Here is a 12,015-nt window from a genome sequence, read left to right on the forward strand (position 1 = left end):
TAACGAGAACTTGACAGGATTTTCCACATGGTGCTGGTTTTGCAAGCATATAAAATACAGGACTGATGGGGCTGTAGAGGCATGTACCAAGATTCCAGAAAGCAGCTGAGGACAATGTGTGGTAGAGTTGAATTTCCTAGAGAAAACCCTCAGAGGTCACTAAATACAGCTGCAAAAGTGAAGTCTAAGATGTAATGGTGACTCCAGGATGTCAGAAATGCCAGGACCATAGGAAGTCCAACAAGGAAAGGTGTTGATACATTCTAGGACTTGAGAGAGGTGGCAGAACTGGAGGGGCAGGATGCCTAAGGCTATGAGGGCCCAGATAATGCCCCTGCAATTCTCAGATGCTAGACACGGACCTACGGCTTTGGTGTTGGTTCTCCTGGGTTTGCATATTGTTTGGGTCCTGTCTTCCCTTGATGTCTTCCCATTCTTCCCTTTAAGAACAGAAATGCTTCGTTTATGCCACTGTGTTGGAAATATGCAAGATTTCACCCTTGAGATCATCTTGAGTCAGGAGAGAGTCTGTACATTTTTTGTTTGTTTGTTTGTTTTGTTTTCAAGACAGGGTTTCTCTGTGTAGCTTTGTGCCTTTCTTGGAACTCACTCTGTAGCCCAGGCTGGCCTCGAACTCACAGAGATCCATCTGCCTCTGCCTCCTGAGTGCTGGGATTAAAGGTGTGCACCACCACTGCCTGGCCCTGAGAGTCTGTACTTTTGAACAATGCTGAGACTTATAGAATATGGGGACTTGGAGACCAGAGAGATGCTCAGAGGGTAAGAACACTCACAGTTCTTGCAGATGACTGAGGCTTGATTCATGGCAACCATCTGATGCCTTCTTCTTGCCTCTACAGGCATAAGACATGCATATGGTGCACATACATACGAGCAGGCAAAACACTCATATAAGGAAATAAAAATAAATAAAAGAATATGGGGACTTTTGAAGTTGGAATGAATGCATGCTACAGAATGGCCATAAGCCTAAGAGGGCTGGGAGGGCAATGGTATCACTGAAAGCTGATGTGTGGGGCTGGAGTTAAGAGCACTGGCTGCTCTTCTAGAGGACCCAGGTTCAATCCCCAGCACCCACACAGCAGCCTGCAGCTGTCTGTAACTCCTATTCCAGGGGCTCTGATGCTGGCATACGGACAGACCTGTAGGCAAAACACCATGTACATAAACTAAAAAGTACATGAAAGCTGATGTGTTTGGGCATCAAACTGACAAGGGGTGAACTTGTGATTATCGACTGTCATTGTCAACTTCGGATTCAGAGGTACCTAGGAGACTTATGTTGGGTTTGTCTGTGAAAGGCTTTTCTGAGTGGTACAACTGAGGAGGAAGGGCATACCCTGATGTGGACAGTACTTACCATCTCATGGGCAGGGATCCCAGACTGAACTAAAGGACACGAGAGTGTGAACTAACCAACAGCAGTCATTTATTGCTCCATGCTTCCTAGAGCCGGATGCATCCTCACTAACCATCCCGTGCTCTTGCTGAGGCAACCAGACCTTTTCTCACTGCCGTGCCTTTCTTGCCACAGACGCACACTGTGACCCCAAACAACCCCCTTCAGTTGATTCTGCTCCTTATTTTGTCAGAGCGATAAGAGAAGCAGCTAACACACCAGCTTCATGCATTATTTATGGAGTACGTCTGTGGATAAGCACAAATGCAGATGGTCTCAGAGAGACGTCAAAATGGTATCCCATTACTAAAGGGGAGGTTTCTGTCTTTAGCATTAAGTTTAACTAATAAATATTAATCCAATTTAATCCTAATATCTTGACATCTAAAATAACTTTGCCAACAAATGTCTAAATATTTTCGAGTGCCACAATATGAAACATAAAGTATTTTTGAAAATAATGTGATCTTAATGTGCAAATCACTTATAAAAGAACAAAGCGTATAGAGCAAAATTAAAGTATCATTGGTTATTTTCTACCAACTAATATCTCTGGAAAGTTTATTCATGGACTTGAACCCTTGCACTTGAGATCACAGGGTGGATGCTGAACCTGAAAACAAAGTTTTGTGGATACTGGACCTGCTATCTAGAAAACCTGTCTTCTGAAACAAAACATTCTGTGCTTTACCCTGATTTGTTGCCTCTCTCCCTACAATGCTTAAGGACAACAGTAAATATAATCCTATAGATTTACAAGGCGGGGACGCCAAAGCAGTGCATCAGGCTGGCGCTCACTGTCTACAAATCACTTTCCCATCACTAACAGTGTTTGGGCCTGTTTAATTAAAACAGAATAATTAGCTATTTTAGATTATGACTTTGTACAGACACTTTAGTGCTCACTACTAACAATGAACCTCCAGGTTAAAACAAAACAAAACTTATAAACGGCTTGACCATTTCCTATAAATAAGAACTTCTTTAGCAAACAATGCATGTTTTCTTGCTTACTGTTTGATTAATGTTAAAAACAGACATAAATGGATGCTATTCTTTTTTGTAGACTGAGCCTTAGTATGTAAGTCCACAGTTCATATAATCAACAACTGGACAAGGGATGGAGCTCAGCTGACACAGTGGCAGCCTAGCATGCACAAAGCCCTGAGTTTAATTCCCAGCAGCACATAAAACCAGGCACAATGATGCATACCTATAACCTTAGCACTTAGGAAATGGAGGCAAAATTATCAGAAATTCAAGTTCATCCTTGACTACAAAGTAACTTCAAGGCCAGCCTGTGATATATGAGACTCTGTCTCCAAAAAAAAAGTATTTATTATTAAATTTGTTGAAATGCTTCTTTTTGACCTGACATGTTTGTTGAGTATATGTGTATGCATATGTGTGTGTGTGTGTGTGTGTGTGTGTATGTATGTATGTATGTATGTAAGTATATATGTGCATGTGTTTACATACTATAAATATGGGCCTATAAATTAAATTAATGGTTAAGAATCTCTCTTTTTTTTTTTTTCTTTCTTTCTTTTTTTGTTTAAATTCTAATGTGCTTTAAAAAAAAAATAAAGTGCCCCCACAAAAGCAGAGCTGGATGATCTACCTAGTCTTTGGGAGGCAGGCTCCTGTCCTAGGACCCAGAAGGCTCAAAAGCTCTCACTTTTCATGTAAATGAGATAAGAATTGCTTAGTGGCCATAAGAGATCCTTCTAAGCCTTGGCTAGGCACTGGAGGCGAGGCTGCCTACTGTCTTGCTCACACCTCATCAACATCCTCTTTTTCTAGCAGTGGGAACAAGTTTTATCTTGAAACTCTAGTGTCTGTCAAAAAGCAATCACAGGGAAATGAAGAGCAGGGGAATGGGTGTTTAATACCAATTGGAAAAAAAAAATCCAGCCTGCAGGGGGAAAAAAAAAACAACACACAATTACCAAGCTGACCGAACAATCGGAATCAGGAAATGATAGATAGAGAAAAAGGCCAATGTGAAAGAAAACATCCCAGTTAAAATTAATATGTTCTAACACCAAACACAGAAATTAAGTCTCCTTCCCACAGGGGAACTGATTTATTTTGATATAATTTTCAGAAAGAACTAAAGGCTCTCTATATTTCTATTTCAACTTAAAGGCAGAAACCAAATGAAAATACGCCTTCATAGTTGAGTGTCCTTTGGAAATTAGACACTTAGGAAAAACTGTTAAGTACATGTATTTCAGATAGAGGAGCAGAAGACTTGATTGCTAGGGCCAAACCTATGGACCCTAAATACTTGCTCAATGCAGTTACTTGATTTAAAACTCTAACAGTTGGCTTAAAAACTGAACATTTCCCCCATTTTTAACAAAGGGGTTAATGGCTGCATTCAAGGAATTATTTTTTTCTGTTTAACTGTGGTGCTAGTATAGAGAGCAAGCATTTAACAGTGGTTCTCAACCTGTGGGGCACAACCCCCAGGGGTCAAATGACCCTTTTATAGGGGTTGCACATCAGATATCCTGTATATCAGCCATTTACACTAAGATTCATAACAATAGCAAAATGACAGTTATGAAGTAGCCATGAAAGTAATTTCATGGTTGGGGTCACCACAGCATCAGGAACTGTACTAGTAAAGGGTCACCGCACTAGGAAGGTTGAGAACCACTGGTCTAACAAGTTTCCCCAAGAAAGAAGAGAAAATAAGAAAGTGTCACATCACTCTGTAAAGCTTCACAGCCCAGCCTACATTTTTATTAATATTTAAAACAGAGTATGGGTGCAGAACTTCCTTTTCTATTTTATTTATCCCTTTATCTTATACATAATGGCTATATGCTTACTAGGAACACTGCAACATCTCAATACATATAAATAGATAACAGTCAAATCAAAGTAAATATCTTCATGTTATTCCTTTGTGCTCGGAGCCTTTGAGTGAACCTCTTGTTCTTTATAAAGGATCTGATAGGTTATTGTAAAATTCACAATGCAGAGTAAACCATAGCTATCCTGCTGCGTCCTAAAATAGAATTTATTCTTCCTGAGGGGGAGGGACGGCTCTGTGGCTAAGAGTATGTACTGCTCTTGCAAAGGACCCACGTTCAGAACTGCCTATAACTCTAGCTCAGGAACATGGCTTCCCCATACACTGCACTCACATGCTCAAACCCACGCTCAGGCGTACATGTATACATACATAATTGAAAACAAAAGGAACACCCTAAAAAGAATCTGTTCTTCCTCCCGATTGCATTTTCACACCAACTGTGTAACCTAGCCACCTTCCAGTTCACAGGCCTCTTCATTCCAGGCCTCAGTGACCACTATTGACTCTCCTATGCTATTAACTGTTTTCAGATGCTACAAGTGAGTGAAAACACATGCACAATATTTGGCTTATTGTACTTCGTACAATGCCTTCCATGTCCAAGCAGGATGCTTCTAGTGGATTTCACTAATCATAAGAATGTGTGTACTTCCAATGTGAAAAGCTCTTATCTAAAAACAAACCAAATATAGAAACATAAATTTTCCTTTTTATAATATTCTTTTCTGCAAAAAGAAAAAAATGAAACTGTATGACGTAAAAAGGGATTCTACAATCTTTAATGGCACCAAATCATATCCTATAAATTCAATGGATATTTTTATATTTTAAATTTTTTGTATTTTGATCTCAAAAATATGTGTCCCTTGTTATCTCTGTGTATAATATGCCTTATTTAAAATGAGAACAAATGTATAAATTTCACCTTACTGAACATATACTCTACATCTAGAAAGTAGAAGTGATGGAAAACTGTCGTAGGGTTTCCTGCTGCTGTGAAGAGACACCCTGACCGTGGCAACTCTGATAAAGACAACGTTCAATTGATGGTGGCTCCCATTTAGTTCCAGAGGTTCAGTCCATTATGATCACGAGGGGAGCATATTGGCATGCTGGCAGACATGATGCTCGAGCTGAGCGTGCTACATCTTGCAGGCAACAGGAAGTCGACTGACTGTCACACTGAGGGAAGATTGAGGGAAAGAGACCGCCAACAAGGCCACACCTCCACAGTGACACACTTCCTCTAACAAAGCCACATCTCCTAATAGTGCTACTCCCTTTGGGAGCCATTTTCTTTCAAACAACCACATCCCTCATCCATACTCCTGTAAGTAACTCCAATAAAACTCATTTGGTTCATCAAGATGGACTTCCGTGGTATCCACACTTTGGTCTGTCATGGGTCCCTATCTGGGGTGAGTAGAGGTGCGTGTTCTGTCTCCCCAGGGAAAGTTTGGCCACACAACAGCTGCTAATTTAGAGATATGAAGAGTGAGATCAGTTCAGAGAGTTATTTCAAAATGGAATGTTCATGAAAAGCTGTAACACTGATAGAGCCATATGCTCACAGAAATTACAGTGGGGCAAGAGAGACGGATAGCAAATACCAACAAACAACCTTTAAAATCTAACTTCTTGGTCTTGCATTTTCAGAGAAAGCTGCTTGGAACAAATGGGTTTATGACAGGTCCTTTCCGCTTAATACAGATTTGTGAAGACAAAACGGGGGTCATCAGGCTTTTAACTATCAGAACTGACCAGAAATAGGAAGTTTCACTGTGGTTTGACAACGTCTCCTTCTCACCTCACTCTGCTGTATGAAGAAAAAGCTCTTAAAATATTATTACTAAAACTACAACATTGAAAACAAATCAAGTTACTTTACCAACTTAAACTCTGCAAAGTTCTTCTACTTCATTAACACCAGCTTTGGTTATTTTTCTTTTCTTTTCTTTGTAATACACACACACACACACACACACACACACGCACGCACGCACGCACGCACGCACGCACGCACGCGCATACCCCTCATTTTATTGGACACTTTAATTTGTCCAGGTTTGTTGTTATTTATGGAAATCTGATACTTTGAATTCTTTCTTTTCAGTAAAAACTAGTTTAAACGTGCTGACTACATACATGCCAGTCTTATGTAGAGTACCTGAAAATGATAGTTTTCCTCCATTTTATTCCTATAAAAAGCCAATGTATTTAACCTTTGCCTATAATCTAGAAAAAAAATGAATAAACTGATTACGCTGTCACTTCACAAGTGCAGTACAGTATGTTAATTCAATAAATGATAGAATTATAGGTGGAAAAAATGACTAGGTGAGATTTAAGCAAGAGTTGGCAAGCTTTATGAAATATTAATTAAAAGAAAACAGTACTCCAGAAAAAGATTCCGATAGAACATGATTAGAATCTCTAAGTAGCAGAAATATACTAGAGAGCCAGGCATTGTAGCACATGCTTGCAACTCAGCAAGCCAAGGCTGGGACGGGAAGGTTGTGGGTTTTAAGATTCTAATCATGTTCAAGGCCAGCCTGGACAACACACAACAAAACCCTGTCTCGGAAACAAACAAAAACCCCAAATCCACTTACAAATGCTTTAGTGCCTAAAAAATTGGAAGAAAATGTTCTAGACACACTGTCTAAAGCTTTTTCTCTTAGAGGTTTTTAAGATCACTTGCCACATACAATTAACTACTTATAAACAAGTTAAGTCCCAGGTAAGGCTGCAAACGTTTTCATTCAGACTGGTAAGTAAGTTGTAGCAGGGAGAGAGCAAAGGGCACTTGCAGGAGGATGGGCTGGTGCTGTCGCAGGCCATAATGGGACCATCAACAACTGTTCAGCTCCCAGTGTGCCTTCTCCCCGAAACAGACTGAACTGAGGAAAGCCAGCCGCTGCTGTGAAGGCCAGTCAGTAAGCTGTACTTATTAGAAATGAAGACATGAGATAATGTATAATTTTATACCAGTAACTCTAGTTTACATTAGACGTATTTTCAGTCCAACATAAAGAAGCAGAGACTAGAAAAGCATCTAGATCAGTGTTTCTCAACCTGTGGGACATGACCCCTTAGGGTCCAATGACCCTTTCACAGGGGTCACCTAAGAACTTTGGAAAACACAGATCTTTACATGACGATTCATAGCAGTAGCAAAATTACAGTTATGAAGTAGTAATGAAGAGAATTTTACGGCTGGGGGTGAGTATTAAAGGGTAGCAGCCTTAGGAAGGCTGAGGATCAGTTATTTTCACATGGGGGTTCTGTTGGCTCAGCAGATGGGGAGGCTATCAAAAAAAAAAAAAAAAAAAAAAAAAGGCTGCTTGTACAGTGTCACTTCCCCAACCATCCACACTGTCCTATAAACTCAACGTCCTAGGCTGTGCCTTTAGGGCAGGACTTTATAGTATTTTTCAGGCATTATGTATGTCTCTTGTCCCTCAAACACTTAGTCATCTACCTTACTTGTTTAGTTTTTCAAGACAGGGTTTTGGTACCTGTTCTGGATCTCGCTCTGTAGACCAGGCTGACCTCGAACTCACAGAGATCCACCTGCCTCTGCCTCCTGGAGAGCTGGGATTAAAGGCGTGCGACACCGCCGCCCTGCTGTCATCCACCTCATTTTCAACAAGCCAGCAAGGAAGCCTCATGCACTTGGTATCTTTCATCACCTGCATTGCTTTGCTCTATGGGAACCTGCACCCCGAGAAATGTGCTGTGATACCCACCTGCTAGCTGTCTCTACAGACCCCCACACACACCATGTCTGATCCTCGCAAAGACTGCTGTTGTTATCCCTGTAGAAAAGATGACATCCCCAACGACTGGAGGCAATTAGCTTTGAGGCACTAGCTCAGGTGAGACTGAAGTCAGGGTTCATCTAACTCCACCTCCTATCCCTGGGTGCTGGCCTGGGTGGGGTGGGGGTTGTGGAGACAGGACCACCTGTGGCTCTTCAACTGTCTTCTCTAGGGTTCCTTCTACAGTCTCCAGCTATACCAGTATTAACCTGGCATCTGGCCTGAGTTTCTGCCCTCAGTCCCAGTATCCTACTCATTCCCGAGCTGAGTCTCTTCTATCATCAGGAAGCTGATGCATTAGCAGGCCTATTACAGAAGCAAGAAAGATAGCAACAGAGCCATCAAAAACTTATAGTCATTTCTTCAATTATCCCTCTGCCTTACAAGCTTTCTTGCCTCTATTAGAGCCCAGAGAAGCAGCAGTCTGGCACCCTTAGACTGGGTTCTCCACATTAGGGCATAGCCTTGAATTACACCAGTGCCTCTGTCCAGTGAGGGGGGATTCCCTGCAGTATCCCAATGCCTGAGGCAGCTTATTAGCACTGGGGTGCTCTACCAACACTAGCTAGCTGAATGGACGCTGGTTCAGCACTCTGTATATCTCCTGCCTCTATGTAAAGCACACAGAACAGTCTGGCATCTTTGCTCACCACCTCGGCACTTGGGAGACTGGGGCAGAAGGATTACCATGAGTTCAAGACCAGCCTGGGCCACAGAATGAGATGCCATCTCTAAAAGTAAAAAGACCCTACCCCTCTTCCCACCACTGAGATCCAATGTCCCCGAGGAACAGCTGGACCTGGCCTATGAGGGATAGCAGTGACAACGTCTCTATCTGCCAGGCATTTTCTATTTATGTCTACACACAAGGTGGGAGGGCAGATCAGCTCTGGTTCCATGCTTTTGCTTTAACAAATTCCAAGTGCTGAGCATTTTTATTCCGACTCAGGTTTCACAGCTTGTTCCCCAGCATTAGGGTTCTGCATCCAATAATGCTTAGAAAAGAAGAAAAGTTAACATTTTGTTTTCCATTACATTATAGCTATATAAAATATAGATATACATATGTATTTGTATATGTTTAAATACATATATATATACACATAAGCATATCTATCTATCTATCTATCTATCTATCTATCTACCTATCTATCTATCTATCTATCTTACATGTATGGGTGTTTTGCCTTTATGTAAGTCTGTGTACCATGTGTGTGTCTGGTGCATGTGGGAGGCCAGATTTGCAGATTTCCTTGTAGCACAAATCCTAATTGGTCTTAATAATAAAAATTCGGAGTCAGATATCAGGGTGAAAGCTGAAAGATCAGAGAAGCAGAGCAGCAGCCACTAGAAAGATTTACCTCTAGGGAATCCTCAGCATGAATGGGAGCTGAGCTCTTCCCACCTTACATTCCTCTCTCTGCCCGGCCATGTCACTTCCTGTTTCCACCTCCCTAGTGCTGGGATTAAAGGTGTGTATAACCACTGCCTGGCCTCTATGGCTAACTAGTGGCTTAGCTCCACACTCTGATCTTCAGGCAGGCTTTATTTGTTAGCTCACAAACAAAATATCGCCATATCCCCTGGAACTGGAGTAACAGAAAGTTAGGAGCCACTACGTGGATACTGGGAACCTGGAAGAGCAGCCAGTGCTCTTAACCACTGAGCCATGTCTCCAGCCTCTTCCACTTACATTTTGTACTTTCAAGATTTATTCATCTATCTTCCTCCCTCCAAACACAACATTTTTTTTTTTTTTTTTTTTTTGAGACAGGGTTTCTCTGTGTAGCTTTGGAGACTATTCTGGAACTCACTCAGTAGCCCAGATTGGCCTTGAACTCAGAGATCATCTGCCTGCCTCTGCCTCCCAAGTGCTGGGATTAAAGGCTTCCACCACCACCACCACCACCACCACCACCACCACCACCACCACCATCACCACCACCTCCTGGCTCAAACACAACATTCTTAAACTCCTTACATTTTACCTGATAATTCTGTCATATATTCTCTCCAATAGAAAAAGAGACTATTTTCAGGGGGTAGGTTAGGTTAGTGACTGATGAAAACAACTGAAAAATTCCCTTCATTTTATTTGAATTTAGTGAGGCTATAAAGGTTTTTAAAGTTGGCTAGAGGCTTTACTTTGCTCAGGAAAAAGCATTTACTGTCAGGTTTAGAAGCACCTTAGACATAGAAGGGAAAGCAAGAAGATGAAGCATGGGGTATGGCACCAACTAAGAATGCAGGAGACAGTTGAACGTATATTAACCAGTACAGTGTTTGGACTCTCTTCCGGGGAAGATTATAGCAAGGTTTTGCTACACCCTAAAGAACTCTGATGTCCATTTTGGACCACCACATCTGATTGTTTCGAAATGGTTATGTCCTTTCTAATCCCTGTGATGGTCTTACTTTTTTTTTGGGTGGGTGGGGGGGCAATTAGATGAAAGTGGGACCTCACTGAGTGGGGCTGAAGTGGGTGGTCACCAGTACAATTTTCTACACAGGAAAAAAATACACAGAAAGGAGGATTTTAACTAACTCATTCATGGTTTTCTTGCTTGCTGAGAAACTAGTTTCCTACTTTTTAAGCAGATACATGTTTTAAACACGGAGAAGCATGATAGTCTCTACTCCTATTACAAGATCTGCATTTCCAGGACCTCAGGACGCTACCCCAGAGACGAGGGCCATAGGAACAGAGGGCTGCCCTGGCTGCCCTGGGTGGAGGCAGCCCTCCAGGCGCTAGGTCTTTTGTTATTCCCCACCTCCCCCGACACACACCCTATTCCCAAGCACCAGGGCGTTACCCTAGAGACAAGTGAGGACATCGAGGTTCTGCAGGACTCTGCTCCATCAGTGGGGTCGCAGAGACAACAAACACCCCTGAAAGGCTGCGACACCCTCTCGACCCAGCCAGCAGCAGGAGGAACCCACTACAGGAGACGGGCGTCCACCACGGACCTTCACACCGCTCGGGCCCCACACACTCCACGTCCCCCTCCACATCCCGGATCCCCTCGGGGCCCACCATACCCGCCCTGCTCTAGATACTTAAGGTCCCTGAAGACCCACGATCCCCCCTCAGCCTACCACGCCCGCAGGTCACAACAGGACACCCTCCACCCCTGAGGGTCTCAGACCCAGTTTCCGCTCACGTCCCGCCCTTCCTGCCTACCGTGCTTCCGATGAGCAGACATACTGGGCCCGGGCCGGGATCCTGGGCCCCAGCGGCCGCCAGACAAGCGGCCCGGCGCTTCCGGATTCCTCTCGTGTAGGCCCGCCCACAATATTAGCAGTGCCTAATCCAGACCCGAATTCCCCGCCGCTGGGTGCCAGTCATCCATATACAGCGTTTTATTGGTTCATATGGGGCCTGGGCGTGGCCTAAGCTCTGCTTCTGGGAGCCAGGCTCCGGAGCCTGCGCAGAAAGTAAGGGGCGAAAGTAGCGGCTGCTCCAGTGTTTGCCCACTGATGGATTTGGGCCAAGACACAGCTGGCGACGGTACCGGCTCTGCACACTTGCGGAACTTGGGGTACAAGCTGGAGAAAGGTTGCTGAGGAGAGAAGGAAGATCTGGAAGCTTGAGGCAAGACAAGGTCCCTCTCACGGCCCAGACTTGCTCTCGGTTCCGCGTCCCCCATCTCTATGTCTGCTGGGGGCACTGATGCGCCCGCACACCAGCGGTGCCCACCCACCGACAGCGCCTCCCATCTGCTTCGCGTCTACCGGTCCCTCTCTTTGTGTTGTCTCCCACCCAAGGCACTTTGCTTTTAAAGCCTGGCGGTGCTACCGCGCTGGGACCCTTGTGCCCTGCTGACATTGACTCTTCGTCCTTGGAACGGCTTCTTCCGAAGTATGACTGACGAGTGTCTGCACGACCTGCAAGCTGGAAATAAACGTCCATGAAAGGTCCGACAAGAGAGGTACATGACAAAGAAGAC

The 12,015-nt window shown here is 43.5% G+C and overlaps 1 protein-coding gene across 2 annotated transcripts in view; it reads right to left on the reverse strand.

The window, feature by feature from the left end:
• The window catches only part of Erich1 (glutamate rich 1), a 66,748-nt gene extending 55,415 nt beyond the window's left edge, over positions 1 to 11,333 (reverse strand). For both annotated transcript variants that reach the window (XM_036209211.1, XM_036209212.1), the window contains exon 1: positions 11,250 to 11,333. In XM_036209211.1, the coding sequence (XP_036065104.1) occupies positions 11,250 to 11,271 (22 nt within the window). In that variant the 5' untranslated portion in view covers positions 11,272 to 11,333. The remainder of the gene's footprint in view (positions 1 to 11,249) is intronic.
• Positions 11,334 to 12,015: the final 682 nt, after the last annotated feature.

The sequence above is a fragment of the Onychomys torridus genome, chromosome 17, assembly GCF_903995425.1.
Source record: "Onychomys torridus chromosome 17, mOncTor1.1, whole genome shotgun sequence".
Taxonomy (NCBI): Eukaryota; Metazoa; Chordata; class Mammalia; order Rodentia; family Cricetidae; genus Onychomys; species Onychomys torridus.